This window comes from Pleurodeles waltl, chromosome 1_1, assembly GCF_031143425.1.
Source record: "Pleurodeles waltl isolate 20211129_DDA chromosome 1_1, aPleWal1.hap1.20221129, whole genome shotgun sequence".
Taxonomy (NCBI): Eukaryota; Metazoa; Chordata; class Amphibia; order Caudata; family Salamandridae; genus Pleurodeles; species Pleurodeles waltl.
This window is the reverse complement of record NC_090436.1, coordinates 1,005,217,801-1,005,240,195: the sequence shown is the minus strand read 5'-3', so window position 1 is coordinate 1,005,240,195 and position 22,395 is coordinate 1,005,217,801. Positions and strand designations below refer to the sequence as shown.

General features: G+C 46.6%; 1 protein-coding gene across 6 annotated transcripts in view; it reads right to left on the bottom strand.

The window, feature by feature from the left end:
- LOC138291300 (ankyrin repeat domain-containing protein 17-like) overlaps nt 1-22,395 on the bottom strand; it is a 1,121,799-nt gene that overhangs the window by 354,695 nt on the left and 744,709 nt on the right. For all 6 annotated transcript variants that reach the window (XM_069230308.1, XM_069230310.1, XM_069230309.1 and 3 more), the window contains exon 23: nt 3,796-3,891. In XM_069230308.1, the coding sequence (XP_069086409.1) occupies nt 3,796-3,891 (96 nt within the window). The remainder of the gene's footprint in view (nt 1-3,795; nt 3,892-22,395) is intronic.

Genomic DNA, 22,395 nt, shown 5'->3' with positions numbered 1-22,395 from the left:
AATACCCTTTAAGGGTGCCCAAAGCAGAGCCCTGCTGGGCCAAATAAAGAATGAACAGAAGAACATTGAATAGAGGGGCGGAAAGGGGATCAACAGATTTGCTGGTACACCATGGCACAAATTTTTTCCAATGAAAGGCATATACCGTTTTGGTGGATGGACGCCTGGCTGGCAAGATAACATTGCAGACCTCGGGTGGAAGAGCAAAAGCCGTCAACTTGCGCCGCTCAATCTCCACGCATGAAGGTGGAGGTTCGATAGGTGTGGGTGAAGAACCGTCCCCTGTTGCTGCAACAGAAGATCCACCCTAAGAGGCATTCTGAGTGGAGGATCAATGGACATGCTCAATTAGCTCTGGATACCATACTCTTCGTGCCCCGTCCGGAGCCACCAAGATGACTTGGGCCCGGTTGTTCCTGATTTTCTTGAGAACTCTGGGCAGAAGAGTGATAGGAGGGAAGGCGTAAAGGAGGCCAGAATTCCACTTGAGACAAAAAGTATCTCAGAGTGAGTGCCGCATTAGAAACTCCAATGCGCAAAACAGCTGACATTGCTCGTTCTCTGCGGAGGCGAACAGATCTAACCAAGGCTCTCCCCACTGCCGAAAGAGACTTTGCGGCAACTCCTGATGGAGACGCCATTCGTGATCAGCTGTGCATCGACGGCTGAGTTCGTCCACTATGGCACTGAGGGAGCCTGTCAGATGTTGAACCATCAGGGCGTAGTGCCTCCTGACCAAGGGTCCAGGACCATACTCCACCCTGTTTGTTGGGGTACCACATGGCAGAGTACCACCTGACCTCCATCAGGAGATTAGACCTTACCTCAACAGTGGGAAGCTCGAGACCAAGGACTCAGCTGCTCAACTGACCACCATACCATAAGTTGCTCCTTCCGCCGTAGCCACGGTAGGAGGAGACAGCATGCCAGCGTCAGGAGCAGTATCCAGACCACTGGCTTCGCCCAATTCCTGAGCCCAGTTCATAGTGGGGTCATCCTGGTATCCATAACGGTCCAGGGACCCCTCCAACTCCTCCCCATATTCGTACCCATAAGAAAAAGGGTCTGAATCCGACCTGGGGTGAATAAGCCCCATCAAAGTCAAAAGCAGCGTCGGTCAACGCCGCTCCGACTCAGAGTCTGCGGGGATAAAAATCGGGTCGACATCGATAGTGGGCACCACCGACATCGGGAGCGTCGATAATCGACCCCGCGCCGGGGAAGATCTCAAGGGTGCGACCGGTGTCGGTGCGGATCCAAGCACAGATCCAAAGGTGACCTCTGGGGCTGGGGCCGAAGCTGCCGGCGCAGAACCCGAAGGCCCCTCAGCTGAACCCCTTGGGCCTGAAGGTGCTGTATCTGGTTCGGCCCGCCCAAATAAGGCGCATGGCCTCATAAAACTCTAAGTTGGGCGGGGGTCGCTCCGGCAAACTTGGGGAAGCGTGGAGCCGACCCAGACTCTGAGGACAGAGGCCTAGTTCGTAGACGCTTTTCCCGCGTCGCATCGGCCGAGCGACGGGGCGAAGTCGGAGAGCAATGGAATTTCTTCGACTTCTACTTTGACTCTAGGATTTAGAAGACGACGAGTGGTGATGACTCAGGGACCGATCTAAAGACCTGCCCCTCGAACGAGACCAGGACCTACGCGGAGTTGAGTGCCGGGTCGCCATTAGCTTTAGGGGTCGCTCCCTCAAAGCCTTCGGGTGCATGGCCCGCCACTCAGAGCACAGACTTCAGGTCATGGTCACGCTCGATACACCACAGACAAACCAGATGAGGATCCATCACCAACATCGCCCAATGACAGTCCTCGCATGGCTTGAACCTGGTCTTCGGGGACATCCTCGACGCACCAAAGTTGCACAGAAAAAACTCCACAAAACAGTCGAATTCGTCCAAAAAATAGCCAGGGTAGCTTTTCTCCGGATAAGCGTGTGGCGCAGAAAGACAGGAACTGATGTCACTGCGCAAGGGTGGCATGTATATACTACTCCCAACGTCATCACGGCGGCCGTGATGCCAACGACGCCTGCAGAGTCAACTGACGCCACCTGCCGACGCGCAAGGGTATTGCTCGAAGAAAAATCACCAGATCCAGTCTGACACCGAGAGGAAAATTCTAAGGTAAGGAATCTGCAACTAGAAGTCTCTATGAGATACTCCTGTTCTCCAGTATTGGTATCTTTCATAGATTCACATGCGACCCTCCTCCTCTTAGAGGCTCTCCTTCTTGGCCAGTGAGGTTTATCCCACTAGTGCTTGAAAAATCTGAGGCACAATGCCTCTGTTGGGAGTGATCGAAGAATGCTGTTGCCCGATTGGTCTTTTAAAAAAATGACATGGATAGGCTATTAAATTGAATCTTGCATTCGCTTTACAGCCTGCTGTACTGAGAGATGCTGCTTACTATAATACTGTGGGACTCCCACTTCGATGACGGGGAATGATTGAAGCATGTGAATCTATCTAAGATACCCTAATACTGAAGAATCTCACTACCAGTGAGCAAACAGTGGGGGTGACCATGTCAAAAAGGGCACTTTCCTACAGTCACTGAAATGTTCACCTAACTAGAACCTACTTTTTTTTCAGTAATGATAGATGGATAGATAGATAGATAATTAGCCATACAGAAAGACAGATAGACATATTTAGGAGGTGTAGTTATGGGACCTCCCCATGTAATATCACAATTAGCTCAGTACTGGGTTGCTGTGGCATAGAGCATTTAGACTTAAAGGAATAGGTGTGGAGTGTTTAGAAATACCAAAACAGTCAATAAGTAAGAAACACAACACAAAAATCCACCACCAATTTATAAAAATATAGGGTATTTTTATATTAAATGTGACACCGAAATGGCAAACATCTATTGAGGGAAACAGTAGATATGCTTTTACAAAGTTAACTAAATTCTTGTTAAAAGATGCAATTGTTGTAGTCAGGGAACCAATCCAAGTCACCTGGCTAGTAGAGCTACTCCTTTTAGTTTATATGGGCCAAAAGAGAGGGAGCCAGTCACAGGATCCACTTAAGTCCAGTGAGACAGTTATCTGTCGTTTTGCAGCAGTCTTAGCATCCTCAATGTAACTTTCTGCTTTAAAGCAGTCCAGCCAAGAAGTGGTTCTTGATGCCTGGGATGCAGGTTCCTTTAGATGCAGTGAGTATTTCTGGGGCCAATCTGGTCTCCACAAGCTTCTCTGGCCTCAGTTAATACTTATGATGGCTAGTTAAAGTCCATGTTAGCCAATGGGACCATCAGCAGTGCCACACCTTGTCAATCTTGTGGTGTCACAATTAAGTTAAGCAGTCCACTAGTTGCATTTAAGTAACTAGCCCTGGGTACCTCTTGTACCATAAGAGTTAAAGGGACCAACCGGGTGTTAGCCAATTGTACAAGTTATGTTACGGGGGCGTTGGATGTACACACACTATATACCCCCAGAATGTCACACCTAATGCTACTGGAAGTTTTCTCAATCCACTATTACAAGTGATTTGAGTATGGCAATCAGAGGGTGCAGTACAAATGTTTGAAATATTTAGTTTTTGGAGATTCTCCCAATTGATCAGCCAGCATCTGTCTTTCTGACAGATAAAATATGCTTAGACTGTAATTACTCAGTTCTAATGCAAACAATTTTTATAACTGTACTCAACATTCCAAACAAACTGTGCTCTAAAACTGCTGCTTGCAGTTTTGCTCTATCGCTACACAATTTAAACACACTATTTACATACAATTTTCATATAGGCACAAGATTTCAATTAAATCACAATGTTGTGGATATTTACCTTATCTGTAATGGTGGCTATGTACCTCATACATTCTGAATCAGAGGGAAACTGATTTACTTCCTTCACAAGATAACGCACAACTTTCACATGACCCTGAAAAGTAAAATTCAAATGTTAATGACTACAACTTCACAGATTTTAAATACAACTTGGTATTTAACTAAATGTTAACAAACTACTAGGAAATCTAGGGTGGAGGGTGTCATTACTGATAAGCATGACGATTAAGTTAAGTTAGATATCTTCATCACCTTCTCTTTTAGAGATACACATGCTTGTCTGTTTTTCCAAAATGTTTGAGAATTGTTAATATAGTAGATCTTGTTTGTTGTTTTCCCAGGACGTCTGTAAATTGTTAATATAGTAGATTAAAACTACATTCTGCTGTAGCTGCACATCAAGGCCTTATTCAAGATCCAATAGAGTTTCTTTTAACCATGCCTAATAGGCCTGCAGGCAATACAATTCCAGGGGTTCTGAGGCAGTTCCGAGTTTAGTGAGCAGAATTCTGCGTGGATTCTAACACTTGTGTTTCAGACCCACAACACTGATGCACTGGAAAATAACAAGACCCTCCTTGGGCACCTGAATACTGGTAATGAGGGCAGGCATCCAAGACTCACGTAGGAGTTTGGGAGATTTAGAAACGGACTCAAATATGACACAATCATTAACAGTCAATGAAGAAAAGTTATTTGCTAGTGATCCAAGTTCTTTTCTCCAGGAGAAAATTTATTTAAGCTATAAGGTCTTAAAGCAATGAATTGGCCATCCGCCGATATGTTTTACTGTAAGCTAACTACTTTTTTACTTTTGTGTCTTTCCTTCACTCTCATGGCAGCCATGGTGCGGCTCGCACTGCCATCACCCAGCACCTCCTGCCCTTCCCTCAGTTTCCTGTTTATGTCTGCCCGTCCCCAATACCCCTCCAACATTGTTGCTTGTTTTCTATCTTTCCTTGAAGGATTACAGTGGCCCCTTGAACAGTGAAAAATAACTGGAGCTGCTCGCCCTCACAACTATAGTCAACATCAATGTAATTTTCCCTCACAACCATTAGGTCGTCAGCTGCTATGTTTTCTTTCTTGTTTTTTCCCCCGATGTTATTTCATAGCTCATGAAGTAACCTGGGAGCTGATGTAGATGTGCCAAACGGCTCTTTCAGAAATCTGTCTCGGATGTGCAGAATAAACGAAAGGTAGACCAGGAGTGTCCAGCGTTGGTCCACGAGGACAAACAAACTAAACAAAATCAACAAAAAAAAATAATAATTTGCAAATGATTCCCACTTGGTTTACTGAGGCATCATTCGAGTTCTTGACTGAACAAGATTCTGAGTTGCGCATTAATTCCGCACGCAGTATTCCAAAAAAATATGCAGACTGGCAGAATGGGTCGTAGAAAACCGGAATCAGTGAAAGAACGGTGATTGTGATTCGTGGATGTTAATTCATCATAGTGTAGTAGTTTGGAGTTTATTAATCCCAACTGCAGTAAAAAAAGTAATAATTCTGTATTACTTAAAAACTCCGAATGTTCCTAACTATATTAGCTAGACTTACAAACTCACCTGAATCGTTTTTGTTATTCATACAAGTGCCTGCAGATAGAGGGAGAAGGTAAATGGAAGTGCTTTAGTTATATGCAGGGCCACTGGAGTTATGTGGCACGAAAAGGCCAAATTATGAGGCAGGGCTGACCAATTTATGTGGCAAGAAAAGTCCAGTATGAATTTACAACGCCAACAGTTCCAACTCAAGTAAAACGTAAGACCTATTGCATTGCAAATGCTTGTTATAATTTCCAAACGGAAATGCTTTAGGTTTTACAGTTTTGATCACATCAAGGTAACTTCAGATGTACCATACTTTTGTAATAAATATAGAATGCTACCAATCCTTTTTTCAATATAAATCCTTGGGGAGGCAGCGGTCAGGGACACCGACTGACAACTGAGGGCACAGAGGAGAGGGCAGAGGCAGTAAGATGACCACACAGGTCAGGCAGGAGCGGCAGTGGCAGCACACCTAACCATGGGAGCAGGGGAAACAAACCAACCACACAGGATGGACAAGAGGCTGTCACAATACAACAGACCACTGAGGGCAGAAGGGCAAGGGCAGTACAATCATACATGTCAACAGACCCTCATCCTGTGCCTATCTACTCTGGTACCCCGATATCGCTCCTCTGCATCCCGAGATCCTCCCCTGCATTGTCCTGCCTCACCCATAACCCAAATTGCCTTACCCAACCTGGCAATGCATACTTGCATATCAACTTTCACTCTTCCTTTGTCACACTGCTTTTCTAGTTTCACAGCGATTTGTCAAGTAGGGACGAGGAAAAAAAAAAAACAACAGGGGAGGGGGTCCTACTGAAAAATTGCTCAACGAAATTACACTAAATTTGGCAGGAAGCTAGACATTGGTCGAAAAGGTGTGCATTTTGTGATGTGCTGTAAATCTATTCAGTAGTTTTTGGGATATTAGGGTTCAAACTATACTGATATCTGGATAGTTGGTGTCCGTATATGCTCACACTGGCCAATTTAAATAAGACTAGTGAATACTGATTTGTTGGTAATAACCTAAACAATAGTTTTGGCAACCATTACAAGACGCAGGGATTTGGTCCCAAGTCACGTAAATGAATACAAAAATAATTAAGGGGCAAGGTGTGCACACAGGCGCCAACGAGCATGCATGGGGTTCCAATGGGACCCACCTTTAATAGCTTGTCACAACATGTACAACATGCTGTGGCAGCCGTTACAGGACTCTGGAACATGGTCCCCACAGAAATGTACTGTAGTTAATGTCCAGGTTTTGAGGATCACAAAAATTAGCACATATAAGGGGTAAAACAGGTTTCAGTTGTAACATAAATCATCTGTTCAGGGTACCATACAAAGTTCAGGAATAGTGAAGTGCTCTAGGGTGAATTTACCCCATAAAATTTCTTCTACTGGGGTTTCATGAACCATCCTTGAGAGAAAATTGTTTTCTTCTGATTTTCTAGAAGAGGTTATGGAAGGTGCTCCAGAAAGTTAAATGAGAACATATTCTCAGTAAATTCAATTCACACTATCTTTCTCATCCATGTGAGAATAATGTGTACAATTCTGATTAAAACATGTATTCGCAACAGGAGCAGATCATCAGTTGACTTCCCAGTGTTCTACGGCAGCCTACCTGGGAATTCAGAAAAAAATAGAGCACTACCAATCTTATTTATGACAAAAGTGTGGAAGTCCTGAAGCCAGCTTGACTGAATCAACCTGGTAAAACTGAAAACATTTCCTTTAGAAAGGAACAAAATGAGGGGGATAATTCTATCATAGAAATTATGGTTAGTGCTGTAGAAAGTAAAATTAAGACAGTTTAAAATGAATTCTCAAATATCTTCCTCTTCTATTTCATTAAAGCATTCTGACATACAGACTGAAACATGCACTTTCGACACCAGCAGCAGACTGCCAGTTAACTCCATGGTGATCAGCAGCTTTATCAGTGTTCTAATGAGAAACTACAATTTTAACATTCTGAATTCATTCTGAATTTATGCCAAAAGAGTCACACCCGAACGCCAACTTGAACTGTGAAATTGAAAGCCCTTTCTACGGAGGATACTGCAGTAATTGAGGAAATTAGGGAGCTTCTTAACAAGTAAGTGTTTCCAGACGGCGGTCAGAGAATAAAAAGACCAAATATCACCCCCCACCCGGCCAAGTGTAGCTGAAAGGCAAGAGCGCAAAACGCTTATTATGACTTTTTTGTTGCAGTTTTATAGCGCAGGCTTGATCTGAAGGTATTGGACTGCCTTAGATGAGCATCAGTTAAATCACACAAGGACAGATTCATTTGGGTTTTAGGCATAGGGAGCTCAAGTGATTTGCCCAGAATCACAGGATGTTGAGCCAACACCAAAACTCAAGCCTGACTCCCCAGTTTCAAGGTTGGCAGCTCTCACCATTACATCACATCCTCTCAATTAAGTGCAACAAATTATCAAGTGATCAACTGTATTAAAAAAAGGATAGCAAATATTTTAAAAGTGCTTTGTCACTATTAAACAACTCAGAAAACATGTCCTCATTTTAGCTTTTTAGAGCACTAACCATAATTTCTTTTGGAAAGAGACACCCCTTTTATAATTTCTAAAGGAAAAGCTTTATGTTTTAGTTTTGATTACATCAAGATGAGTTCAGAATTACCACACTTTGTAATAAATGTAGACTGTTAGCGATCTACTTTTTCATTAGTATACACCTGGGGAGGCAGAGGTTAAGGGCACGGACTCTTGCAAAGTGAGGGCACATAAGAGGAGGCAGAGGCAGCAAGCTGACCACATTTGTCAGGCATGAGGGGCAGTGGTAGCACAACCATGGGTGGCAGGGGCAACAAACCAACAGACAAACAAGGTTGTAGAAATACAACAGACCACTGAGGGCAAAAGGGAGAGACAGTGGCAGCACAACATTACATGCCAACAGACCCAAATCCTGTACTTATATATTCTTGTCCTCCTGATATCACTTCTCTGCTTCCTGAAACTTCCCCTGTGTTGCCCTGCCTCAAACATAACCTGAAGAACGTTACTGAAGAAGTTATCTACCTTTGATAACGACTTATCTGGTAGAGACATGTTCTAGTTGGATATTCCTTACCTTAGAATTTTCCCCAGGCGTCATCTGGATCTGGACATTTTCCTTCGACAAGTCCCATTGCTGGCCGTTAGGTGGCATTGGTCGACCTTGCATCCATCGTTGTCACCGTGATGACGTTGCAGTCGTACATAGGTGTCTTCCAGGTGCGCTGACGTCAGTTTATTTTCACGCCGGCAGCGTAGAGCCATGAACAACACTGAAATTGGTATGCCAAGGGGAGTCTCTGGCCCTAGAATCAGTTTACATGCAGAGAGGATGGGTGGGTCAGTAAGGAATATGCAACTAGAACATGTCTCTACCAGATAAATCATTACCGAAGGTAAGAAACTTGTTCATGTGATAGAGGCTTCTAGTTGCAGATTCCTCACCTTAGAATATGATATCCAAGCTATACTATCCTCAGTGGTGGGCTGCTGTTGGAAATCGGGTCTCTAGTTGGCAGAGCTATACACCCATGTCCAAGTAGGGAACACAAATCTAGTCAGGGTGAGTCACAACACAATCCAAATTATCCTGTGCCCATCCTCTGCCTCTCAAAGATTGACACTGAGCAGTGTTAACTTAAAACCAATGTGTAAAGTAGTTGTGCAATAAATCATATAGTACAGTAAACCACAAAAATACACCAAACAGGTTTAGAAAATAGTTCATATTTATCTAAAGAAATTAAGGTCAAATCGACAAAGCCTCAATAAGCACAAGTTCAAATATCACTTTTTAAAGGTTTAGAATTGTTTCAGTTCTTAAGAAACAGTGGTTATATACTTGTAACAATACCTGGGGTGCACCAAAAATAACGAAGCACGGAGGCTGCAGAGGAAGAGATGCATGGAACAATAAGGAGTTGTGATAGATTTTCTGGCAGGGCACAGATGATGCGTCATTTCTTTCCACACTACAAGGGGTTGCACTGTTTTTCAGGAGCGCAGTCTTGGCTCCTCACTGCGATGCAGGGATATTTTGACGCCCTGGGACCATGCATTGAAAATCCTTGACACGCTTCGTAGAAGGAGCAGGCGCTCCGTCGATCCGGAAGGCTATGTGCTGAATTTTCCATCACAAGGCAGGAGTTGCACTGAGTTTCAGAAAGGGGGTGCTACGTCGTTACGGTTAGTGGTGCAGCGATTTCCCAGCCGCGATGCAGGCGTTGCATCAATTTTCGACGCACAATGATTTTCTTGAAGAGGTGAAGTTGATGTTGGCCCAGAGACTTCAGAAACTGGTGGCATGCTCAATTCCAACCCTAGTAGGGCACATCATGAGGAAGGCAGGGTCCTTCTCAGCAAAGCAGTCCAGATGACTCCTTTGGGCAGCCAAGCTGTTCCTCCAAGTGCAGGTGTAGGTCCACAACTGTCTGATTTGGTGGGGTCAGAGACACAGTTTATATACCCAAAATACCAGTGAAGTTGGGGAAACTTCAAAGAATGGTTTTGAAGTGCCCAAGCTCCCCTTTCAGCCAAGTCCTGTATGAAAGGATCCATGTGAGGGGTTATCAGTCCTTTGTGTGAGGGCAGGCCATTGGCATTTGAAATATAAGTGTGAGCCCCTCCACCATTCCTGCACAGTAGGTTCCCATTCAGAATGCAAATGTAGGAAAATGCAACTGTTGGCATGTGTAGGAAGTTGGCTCTGTATGTGCTATTTCAAAGTAAGGAATAGCATGCACAGAGTCCAAGGGTTCCCCTTAGAGGTAAGATAGTGGCAAAAAGAGATAATACTAATGCTCTATTTTGTGGTAGTGTGGTCGAGCAGTAGGCTTATCAAAGGAGTAGTGTTAAGCATTTGTTGTACATACACACAGGCAATAAATGAGGAACACACACTCAGAGACAAATCCAGCCAATAGGTTTTGTTATAGAAAAATATATTTTCTTAGTTTATTTTAAGAACCACAGGTTCAAATTCTACATGTAATATCTCATTTGAAAGGTATTGCAGGTAAGTACTTTAGGAACTTTGAATAATCACAGTAGCATATATACTTTTTACATAAAACACAATAAGCTGTTTTAAAAGTGGACAGTGCAATTTTCACAGTTACTGGGGGAGGTAAAGTATTGTTATTTTTAGCAGGTAAGTAAATCACTTACAGGTCTCAGTTTTGGGTCCAAGGTAGCCCACCGTTGGGGGTTCAGAGCAACCCCAAAGTTACCACACCAGCAGCTCAGGGCCGGTCAGGTGCAGAGGTCAAAGAGGTGCCCAAAACACATAGGCTTCAATGGAGAGAAGGGGGTGCCCCGGTTCCAGTCTGCCAGCAGGTAAGTACCCGCGTCTTCGGAGGGCAGACCAGCGGGGTTTTGTAGGGCACCGGGGGGGACACAAGTCCACACAGAAAGTACACCCTCAGCAGCGCGGGGGCGGCCGGGTGCAGTGTGCAAACAAGCGTCTGGTTCTCTGGGGGGCTCCTCGGGGTAGCCACCACCTGGGCAAGGGAGAGGGCCTCCTGGGGGTCAGTCCTGCACTGAAGTTCCGATCCTTCAGGTGCTGGGGGCGGTGGGTGCAGGGTCTTTTTCAGCCGTCGGGATTTTAGAGTCAGGCAGTCGCGGTCAGGGGGAGCCTCGGGATTCCCTCTGCAGGCGTCGCTGTGGGGGCTCAGAGGGGACAACTTTGGTTACTCACAGTCTCGGAGCCGCCGGAGGGTCCTCCCTGAGGTGTTGGTTCTCCACCAGTCGAGTCGGGGGTGCAGTGTTGCAAGTCTCACGCTTCTTGCGGGGATTGCAGGGGTCTTTAAATCTGCTCCTCTGAAACAAAGTTGCAGTCTTTTTGGAACAGGGCCGCTGTCCTCAGGAGTTTCTTGTTCCTCTTGAAGCAGGGCAGTCCTCTGAGGATTCAGAGGTCGCTGGTCCTGGAGAAAGCGTTGCTGGAGCAGGTTTCTTTAGAAGGCAGGAGACAGGCCGGTAGGACTGGGGCCAAAGCAGTTGGTGTCTTCTTTCTTCTTCTGCAGGGGTTTTCAGCTCAGCAGTCTTCTTCTTCGGTAAGTTGCAGGAATCTAAATTCTTAGGTTCAGGGGAGCCCTTAAATACTAAATTTAAGGGCGTGTTTTAGGTCTGGGGGGTTAGTAGTCAATGGCTACTAGCACTGAGGGTGGGTACACCCTCTTTGTGCCTCCTCCCAAGGGGAGGGGGTCACAATCCTATCCCTATTGGGGGAATCATTCATCTGCAAGATGGAGGATTTCTAAAAGTCAGAGTCACCTCAGGACACCTTAGGAGCTGTCCTGACTGGCCAGTGACTCCTCCTTGTTTTTCTCATTATCTCTCCTGGACTTGCCGCCAAAAGTGGGGGCTGTGTCCAGGGGGCGGGCATCTCCACTAGCTGGAGTGCCCTGGGGCATTGTAACACGAAGCTTGAGCCTTTGAGGCTCAATGCTAGGTGTTACAGTTCCTGCAGGGGGGGGGGAGGTGTGAAGCACCTCCACCCAGAGCAGGCTTTTGTTTCTGTCCCCAGAGAGCACAAAGGCTCTCACCGCATGGGGTCAGAAACTCGTCTCTCAGCAGCAGGCTGGCACAGACCAGTCAGTCCTGCACTGAACAATTGGGTAAAATACAGGGGGTATCTCTAAGATGCCCTCTGTGTGCATTTTTTTATAAATCCAACACTGGCATCAGTGTGGGTTTATTATTCTGAGAAGTTTGATACTAAACTTCCCAGTATTCAGTGTAGCCATTATGGAGCTGTGGAGTTCGTTTTTGACAGACTCCCAGCCCATATACTCTTATGGCTACCCTGCACTTACAATGTCTAAGGTTTTGCTTAGACACTGTAGGGGCATAGTGCTCATGCACCTATGCCCTCACCTGTGGTATAGTGCACCCTGCCTTAGGGATGTAAGGCCTGCTAGAGGGGTGACTTACCTATGCTACAGGCAGTGTGAGGTTGGCATGGCACCCTGAGGGGAGTGCCATGTCGACATAGTCATTTTCTCCCCACCAGCACACACAAGCTGGCAAGCAGTGTGTCTGTGCTGAGTGAGGGGTCCCTAGGGTGGCATAAGACATGCTGCAGCCCTTAGAGACCTTCCCTGGCATCAGGGCCCTTGGTACCAGGGGTACCAGTTACAAGGGACTTACCTGGGTGCCAGGGTTGTGCCAATTGTGGAGACAATGGTACATTTTAGGTGAAAGAACACTGGTGCTGGGGCCTGGTTAGCAGGGTCCCAGCACACTTCTCAGTCAAGTTAGCATCAGTATCAGGCAAAAAGTGGGGGGTAACTGCAACAGGGAGCCATTTCTTTACAGCATGGTTAACCCTTAACGTTTTGCCTTTTGTTGATGCTAAGTTATTGAAAGTGTACTGGGACCCTGCTAACCAGGCCCCCACACCAGTGTTCTTTCATTAAACTGTACCTTTGTCTCTACAACTGTCACAGCCGTAGCACACAGATAAGTCCCTTACAAGTGGTACCCCTGGTACCAACGGCCCTGTGGCCAGGGAAGGTCTCCAAGGGCTGCAGCATGTGTTATGCCACCCTGGGGACCCCTCACTCAGCACATGCACACTGCCTCACAGCTTGTGTGTGATGGTGGGGAGAAAAAGACTAATTCGACATGGCACTCCCCTCAGAGCGCCATGCCCACCTCTCACTGCCTGTGGCATAAGTACGTCACCCCTCTATCAGTCCTTATAGCCCTAAGGCAGGGTGCACTATACCATAGATGAGGACATAGCTGCATGAGCACTATGTCCCTACAATGTCTAAGCCAATTCTTAGACATTCTAAGTGACGGGTAGCCATAAAGAGTATATAAACTGGAAGTTTGTCAAACACAAACTCCACAGTTCCATAATGGCTACACTGAATTCTGGGAAGTTTGTTATCAAACGTCTCAGCACAATAAATCCACACTGATGCCAGTGTGAGATATGTTGAGAAATGTACACAGAGGGCATATCTTAGAGATACCCCCTGTATACAAGCCCAACTACTAGTGCTAGGCTGACCAGTTTCTGCCAGCCTGACACATCCAGACGGGTTTCTGGCAACATGGGGTGAGTGCCTTTGTGCACTCTGTGGCCAGGAACAAAGCCTGTACTGGGTTGAGGTGCTTCACACCTCTCCCTGCAGGAACCGTAACACCTGACGTGAGCCTCAACGGCTCAAGTCTGGTGTTACAGCACCCCAGGGCACTCCAGCTAGTGGAGATGGAATTTACCATTGCTTCCACAAGTGGCACACCCCTGGCACACAGATAAGTACCTTATAAAAGGTACCAGTGGTACCAAGGACCCTGTGACCAGGGAAGGTCCCTACGGGCTGCAGCATGTGTTGTGCCACCCTAAGGGACCCCTTACCTAACACATGCACACTGCCATTGCAGATTGTGTGTGTTGGTAGGGAGAAAAAGGCAAAGTTGACATGGCATCCTCCTCAGGATGCAATGCACACAAAATACTGCCTGTGGCATAGGTAAGTCACCCCTCTAGCAGGCCTTACAGCCCTAAGGAAGGGTGCACTATTGTAGAAAGTTGGCTCTGTATATACTATTTCAAAGTAAGAGATAGTGTGCACACAGTCCAAGGGTTCCCCTTAAAGGTAAAATAGTGGCAAAATTAGATAATTCTAATGCTCTATTTTGTGGTAGGGTGGTCGAGCAGTAGGCTTATCAGAAGGTAGTGTTAAGCATTTGTTGTACACACAAAGGCAATAAATGAGGAACACACACTCCAAGACTTACTCCAGGCCAATAGGTTTTTATATTGAAAAATATATTTTCTTAGTTTATTTTAAGAACCACAGGTTCAAGATTTACAGTGAACACTTTAAATGTAAAGTACTTCACTTAGATACTTTAGGAACTTTGAATAAACGCAATATCATATACAGTCTTTGTAAAAATGGCAATAAGCTATTTTCAAAGTGGCACTTAGTGCAAAAATCAACAGTTCCTGGGGGAGGTAAGTAAAGGTTAGATTAGGAGGTAAGTAAAACACTTACAATTCTGAGTTCTGGGGCACAGGCAGCCCACCGTTGGGGGTTAAAGGCAACCCCAAAGTTACCACATCAGCAGCTCAGGGCCAGTCAGGTCAAAGGAGGGCCCAAAACACATAGGCGCCTATGGAGAACAGGGGTGATCCGGTTCCAATCTGCCAACAGGTAAGTACCTGCGTCTTCAGAGGGCAGACCAGGGAGGTTTTGTTGAGCACTGGGGGGGCACACAAACAGCAGTAGTGTGCTTAGTAGGTGTCGGGTTTTCTGTAGAAATCAATGGAGGGACCAGGGGGGTCACTCTAGCGGTGCAGGCAGGGCACAGGGGGGCTTCTCAGGCCAGCCACCAACTGGGCTAGGCAGAGGGTCGCCTGATGGTCACTCCTGCACTGGAGGTAGGTTCCTTTCGGTCCTGGGGGCTGCGGGTGCAGTGCTTGGTCCAGTCGTCGGGTTTACTCAAGAGGTCGCAGTCGCCTGGGAGTCCTCTCTGCAGTGGTGGTTCTCTGGAGCTCGAGCGGGAGACGTTGGGTGCAGAGGGGGAAGTCTCACGCTTCTGGAGTGAAGAGTGAGTTCTTTAAAAGTTGCTTCAAAGTTGCAAGAATGTTGCTGTAGGTGAACAGTGCAGCTGTTCTTGTGAGTTTCTTGGTCCTTCGGTTCAGGGCACTCCTCTGAGGCTTCAGAGGTAGCTGGTCCCTGTCGGTTGCGTCGCTGTGCAGGTTCTTTGAGTCTAGAGACAGGCTGGGGCCAAGACAGTTGTCTCCGTCGTCTCTGCAGGGCTTTCAGGTCAGCAGTCCCTCTTTGTGTAGGTTGCAGGAATCTACTTTCCTGGGTTGCCCCTAAATACTGAATTTAGGGGTGTGTTTATGTCTGGGAGGGCAGTAGCCAATGGCTACTGTCCTTGAGGGTGGCTACACCCTCTTTGTGCCTCCTCCCTGTGGGGAGGGTGGCACATCCCTAATCCTATTGGGGGAATCCTCCAAACTCAAGATTGAGGATTTCTCAAGGCAGGGGTCACCTCGGCTCAGGACACCTTAGGGGCTGTCCTGACTGGTGGGTGACTCCTTGTTTTTCTCATTATCTCCTCCAGCCTTGCCGCCAAAAGTGGAGGCAGTGGCCAGAGGGGCGGGCATCTCCACTAGCTGGGATGCCCTAGGGTGCCGTAACAAAAGGGGTGAGTCTTTGAGGTTTACCGCCAGGTGTTACAGTTCCTGGAGGGGGAGGTGAGAAGCACCTCTACCCAGTACAGTCTTTGTTCCTGGCCAGAGTGACAAAGGCACTCTCCCCATGTGGCCAGCAACATGTCTGGTGTCTGGCAGGCTGGCAGAAACTGGTCAGCCTACACTGGAAGTCGGGTATGTTTTCAGGGGGCATCTCTAAGATGCCCTTTGGGTGTATTTTACAATAAATTGTACACTGGCATCAGTGTGCATTTATTGTGCTGAGAAGTTTGATACCAAACTTCCCAGTTTTCAGTGTAGCCATTATGGTACTGTGGAGTTCGTGTTTGACAAACTCCCAGACCATATTCTCTTATGGCTACCCTGCACTTACAATGTCTAACGTTTTGCTTAGACACTGTAGGGGCATAGTGCTCATGCACCTATGCCCTCACCTGTGGTACAGTGCATCCTGCCTTAGGGCTGTAAGGCCTGCTAGAGGGGTGACTTACCTATGCCACAAGCAATGTGAGGTTGGCATGGCACTCTGAGGGGACTGCCATGTCGACTTAGTCATACTGTCCCCACCAGCACACACAAGCTGAGAGGCAGTGTGTATGTGCTGAGTGAGGGGTCCCTAGGGTGGCACAAAACATGCTGCAGCCCTTAGAGACTTTCCCTGGCATCAGCGCCCTTGGTACCAGCAGTACCAGTTACAAGGAACTTACCTGAGTGCCAGGGTTGTGCCAATTGTGGAGACAAAAGTACAGTTTAGGGAAAGAAAACAGGTGCTGGTGCCTGGTTAGCAGGGTCCCAGCACACTTTCAAATCATAACTTAGCATCAGCAAAGGCAAAAAGTCAGGGGTTAACCATGCCAAGGAGGCATTTCCTTACACAAGGGCCCTGATGCCAGGGAAGGTCTCTAAGGGCTGCAGCATGTCTTATGCCACCCTGGGGGCCCTGCACTTAGCACATGCACACTTCAATTTCTTTTGAGTGACAGTAGCAGACAAATCTCATCCACTTGGTCGCGTATCAGGTGTGCCTGCGCCCTTCCTTGAGAATGGCTCATGCATTCAGGTGGAAAATTAAGGTATCCAAATTCGATGTCCTTAGGAGCCAGACTGCAAGGTTGAGGGACCTAAGATCCGGGTGCCTGATTTCTCCATAGTTATGTGTGAAAAACTATGGCTTGTTGGTGAGTTGCTTGTGGGGAATCAGTGAGTTTGAGCAGAGCCGTGAATCAGGGCTGGCAGGCACATGTGACTACCACCAGGATGAGTGTGAGGGTTGTCTGCCAGAGCCTCCCAACCACAAATATAGGAAGAGAAAAGAAAGGCATAGGCAAATATACCCAGGCAGTTCATCCACAGTACATTGACTCTGGACTCTAGATGTGGGAACCTGGAGGAGATGTTTGGGCATTTGGTGTTTTCTGCTGTAGTGAATGTGTAGAAAGCTGGCCTGGTGAGCACCTATGGTGTTATCACCCTATATCAGATCCAAGAATTCCCCCCATTAGGGAGGTGTAGTCAGTGTCTAGGAAGCCAGGCTCTCTAGAGGTAGCTGTGGATGAGCAGCCAAAGCTTATCTAGGAGACATGCAAAGCTCATGTAGCACCACTTAGTCACACAGCACGTACACACATGAAAGAACCACAAGGTGTTACAAAATGAAAATGTCACTTACCCAGTGTACATCTGTTCGTGGCATTGGTCGCTGCAGATTCACATGTTGTGCACAGTCCGCCATCTGGTGTTGGGTCGGAGTGTTACAAGTTGTTTTTCTTCGAAGAAGTCTTTCGAGTCACGAGACCGAGGGACTCCTCCTCTTTGCTTCCATTGCGCATGGGCGTCGGCTCCATCTTAGATTGTTTTCCCCGCAGAGGGTGAGGTAGGAGTTGTGTGTGTTAGTAATAGTGCCCATGCAATGGAATGAATAAGTATGTACAAATTAAGGTTAAGTAATATATATATATATATACAAATATACAGATGTTGAAGATAACTTCAGACGGCTACAGGCTCCCGGGGAGGCGGGTGGGCACATGTGAATCTGCAGCGACCAATGCCACGAACAGATGTACACTGGGTAAGTGACATTTTCAGTTCGATGGCATCTGTTGCTGCAGATACACATGTTGTGCATAGACTAGTAAGCAGTTATCTCCCCAAAAGCGGTGGCTCAGCCTGTGGGAGTGGAAGTAGTCTGAAACAAAGTTCTCAGTACGGCTTGACCTACTGTGGCCTGTTGTGCGGATAGCACGTCTACACAGTAGTGTTTAGTAAATGTGTGAGGCGTGGACCATGTGGCTGCCTTACATATTTCGGGCATTGGAATATTTCCTAGGAATGCCTTGCTAGCGCCTTTTTTCCTGGTTGAGTGTGCCCTTGGTGTAATGGGCAGTTGTCTCTTTGCTTTAAGATAGCAGGTTTGGATGCATTTAACTATCCATCTGGCTATACCTTGTTTTGATATTGGGTTTCCTGTATGAGGCTTTTGAAATGCAATAAACAGTTGTTTTGTTTTCCTAACCTCCTTTGTTCTGTCGATGTAGTACATTAGTGCTCTTTTGACATCTAATGTATGTAGTGCCCTTTCAGCTACTGAGTCTGGCTGTGGGAAGAACACTGGTAACTCTACCGTTTGAGTTAAGTGGAACGGTGAAATAACCTCTGGTAGGAATTTAGGGTTGGTTCTTAGTACAACCTTATTTTTGTGTATTTGGATAAAAGGTTCTTGTATTGTAAATGCCTGAATTTCACTTACTCTTCTTAGAGATGTGATGGCAATGAGAAATGCAACTTTCCAGGTTAAGAATTGTATTTCACAAGAATGCATGGGTTCAAAAGGTGGTCCCATGAGTCTTGTCAAGACGATGTTAAGGTTCCATGAAGGAACTGGTGGTGTTCTTGGTGGTATTATTCTTCTTAGGCCCTCCATAAATGCTTTAATGACGGGTATCCTGAACAGTGAAGTTGAATGAGTAATCTGCAGGTATGCAGATATTGCTGCAAGGTGTATTTTTATGGAAGAGGAGGCTAGATTTGACTTTTGTAAGTGTAGTAAGTATCCCACTACATCTTTTGGGGATGCGTGTAATGGACGAACTTGATTATTATGGCAGTAGCAAACAAACCTTTTCCATTTGCTTGCATAGCAGTGTCTAGTGGATGGTCTTCTAGCTTGCTTTATGACTTCCATACATTCTTGTGTGAGGTTTAAGTGTCCAAATTCTAGGATTTCAGGAGCCAGATTGCTAGATTCAGCGATGCTGGGTTTGGATGCCTGATCTGTTGTTTGTGTTGTGTTAACAGATCTGGCCTGTTGGGCAACTTGACGTGGGGTACTACTGATATGTCTAGCAGTGTTGTGTACCATGGTTGGCTTGCCCATGTTGGTGCTATCAGTATGAGTTTGAGTTTGTTTGGACTCAATTTGTTTACTAGATATGGAAGGAGAGGGAGAGGGGGAAAAGCGTACGCAAATATCCCTGACCAGTTCATCCATAGGGCATTGCCTTGAGACTGCCTGTGTGGGTATCTGGATGCGAAGTTTTGGCATTTTGCGTTCTCCTTTGTTGCAAATAAGTCTATTTGAGGTGTTCCCCAACGTTTGAAGTAAGTGTTTAGAATTTGGGGGTGAATTTCCCACTCGTGGACCTGTTGGTGATCTCGAGAGAGATTGTCTGCAAGTTGATTCTGGATCCCTGGAATAAACTGTGCTATTAGGCGAATGTGGTTGTGAATTGCCCATTGCCATATTTTTTGTGCCAGAAGGCACAGCTGTGTCGAGTGTGTCCCCCCCCGTTTGTTTAGATAATACATTGTTGTCATGTTGTCCGTTTTGACAAGAATGTATTTGTGAGTTATGATTGGTTGAAATGCTTTTAATGCTTGGAAAACTGCTAGTAGTTCGAGGTGATTTATATGCAGCTTTCTTTGATGTACGTCCCATTGTCCTTGTATGCTGTGTTGATTGAGGTGTGCTCCCCACCCTGTCATGGAAGCATCTGTTGTTATCACGTATTGTGGCACTGGGTCTTGGAAAGGCCGGCCTTTGTTCAAATTTATATTGTTCCACCATAGAAGCGAGAGGTATGTTAGGCGGTCTATCAACACCAGATCTAGAAGCTGACCCTGTGCTTGTGACCATTGTGATGCTAGGCACTGTTGTAAGGGCCGCATGTGCAACCTTGCGTTTGGGACAATGGCTATGCAGGAGGACATCATGCCTAGGAGTTGTAATATCATCTTCGCCTGTATTCTTTGTGTTGGATACATGCGTTGTATAATCTTTTGGAAATTTTTAACCCTTTGTGGACTTGGAGTGGCTATTCCCCTTGTTGTATCTATTGTCGCTCCTAGGTATTGTTGTACTTTGCACGGCAGAATGAGTGATTTCGCATAGTTGATGGTGAAACCGAGTTTGTAGAGGGTTTGTATGACCTGATCTGTGTGGTGTGAGCACCTTGTCAGTGAGTCGGTCTTGATTAGCCAGTCGTCTAGATACGGGAATACGTGTATTTGCTGCCTTCTGATGTGTGCAGCCACTACTGCTAGGCACTTTGTGAAGACTCTTGGTGCAGTTGTTAAACCGAACGGCAATACTTTGAATTGGTAATGTATTCCTTTGAATACGAACCTTAGGTATTTCCTGTGCGACGGATGTATTGGTATGTGGAAATACGCGTCTTTGAGATCTAAGGTTGTCATGTAATCTTGTTGCTTTAGCAATGGTAACACTTCCTGTAGCGTGACCATGTGAAAGTGTTCTGATTTGATGTATGTGTTTAGTGTTCTGAGGTCTAGGATTGGTCTCAGTGTTTTGTCCTTCTTTGGTATTAGAAAGTACAGTGAGTAAACCCCTGTATTTGTTTGTGTATCTGGTACCAGTTCTATTGTGTTCTTTTGCAGTAATGCTTGAACTTCTATTTCTAGGAAGTCCGAATGTTTTGATATATTTTGTGTTTTTGGTGGTATGTTTGGAGGGATTTGTACAAATTCTATGCAATAACCATGCTGGATGATTGCTAAGACCCAAGTGTCTGTTGTTATGCTCTCCCACTCTTGGTAATACTGACTTATTCTTCCCCCCACTGGTGTTGTGTGGAGAGGATGAGTGACGTGTGAGTCACTGTTTGTTTGTAGGTGTTTTGGGGCCTTGAAATTTTCCCCTGCTTCTAGGGAATTGTCCCCCTCTGTATTGGCCCCGAAAGCCTCCCCTTTGGTACTGTCCCTGGTAGGTGGACGGTGTTGACTGTGAGGTACTGGGTTGTGTGGATTGACCCCGAAACCCCCCTCTAAAGGTCGTCTTGCGGAAGGTGTTGAAAGTGCCTCTGCTCTGCGGGGAGTAGAGCGCGCCCATGGCTTTTGCAGTGTCAGTGTCCTTTTTTAGCTTCTCAATTGCTGTGTCCACTTCAGGTCCGAACAATTGTTGCTCAATGAATGGCATATTGAGCACCGCCTGCTGTATCTCTGGTTTAAAACCAGATGTTCGTAGCCACGCGTGCCTTCGGATGGTTACTGCCGTGTTAACCGTTCTTGCTGCTGTGTCCGCTGCGTCCATAGAGGAGCGTATCTGGTTATTGGAGATGTTTTGGCCCTCCTCAACCACTTGTTTCGCCCTCTTTTGTAGTTCTGTGGGTAGATGCTCAATGAGGTGTTGCATCTCATCCCAGTGGGCTCTGTCATATCGCGCTAGGAGCGCTTGAGAGTTTGCGATGCGCCACTGGTTTGCAGCCTGTACTGCGACCCTTTTACCGGCTGCATCGAACTTTCGGCTCTCCTTATCTGGGGGTGGTGCATCTCCCGATGTGTGGGAGTTTGCTCTCTTGTGAGCCGCCCCTACCACAACCGAATCTGGTGGCAGTTGTGAGGTGATGAAAGCTGGGTCTGTGGGAGGTGCTTTATATTTTGTTTCCACCCTCGGTGTTATTGCCCTACTTTTGACAGGCTCTTTGAATATGTCCTTTGCGTGCCTTAGCATTCCTGGGAGCATAGGCAGGCTTTGGTAGGTGCTATGTGTGGAAGAGAGGGTGTTGAAGAGGAAGTCATCTTCGACAGGCTCCGAGTGTAGAGACACGTTGTGGAACTCTGCTGCACTAGCCACCACTTGTGAATATGCTGTGCTGTCTTCTGGTGGTGAGGGCTTTGTAGGATACGCCTCAGGACTGTTGTCCGACACTGGGGCGTCGTATAAGTCCCAAGCATCTTGGTCCTGGTCACCTTGGCTTAAGGTGGTGTGAGCCGGTGAATGTGACGGAGTCTATGCCGGTGAAATGGGAGCCACAGGTGGAGGAGAGGGTGGCGGAGTTACCTTCTTCACCAGTTTTGTTTGTGGTGTTTGTTCTTGTTGGAATTCCAGTCTCCTCTTCCTCCTAATAGGGGGAAGGGTGCTTATTTTCCCTGTTCCACTCTGTATAAAAATCCTTTTTTGAGTGTGGTCCACCTCGGTGGATTGTAATTCCTCTTCGAATCTATGCTTTCGCATTTGAGAGGACAGTGATTGTTCCTCTGAATAGGAACCGGTAGTTGGCTCGGTTGCGGGTCGTTTTGGCACCGAAACCATGTCCACGCTCTTTTTCGGCTCCGAGGCGACTTTCCTCTTTTTCGGAGTCGACGCCTCTCGGCGTCGATCCTCCTCGGTGCCGCTGTCTCTGCGTCGAGCAGCTTCGGCTCCGCTATCTCGGCATCGATCTTTGCCGGCAGCACTATCTCGGTCCCGAGATGGGTGGGTGCCTGTGTCTCGACCCGAGTCGGACGATCTCGGCACTATTTCGGCCTTCTTCGGTGCCGATGGTCGGTCACCGAGTTTATGGGTTGAGCCATGGCCTGATGGCAGT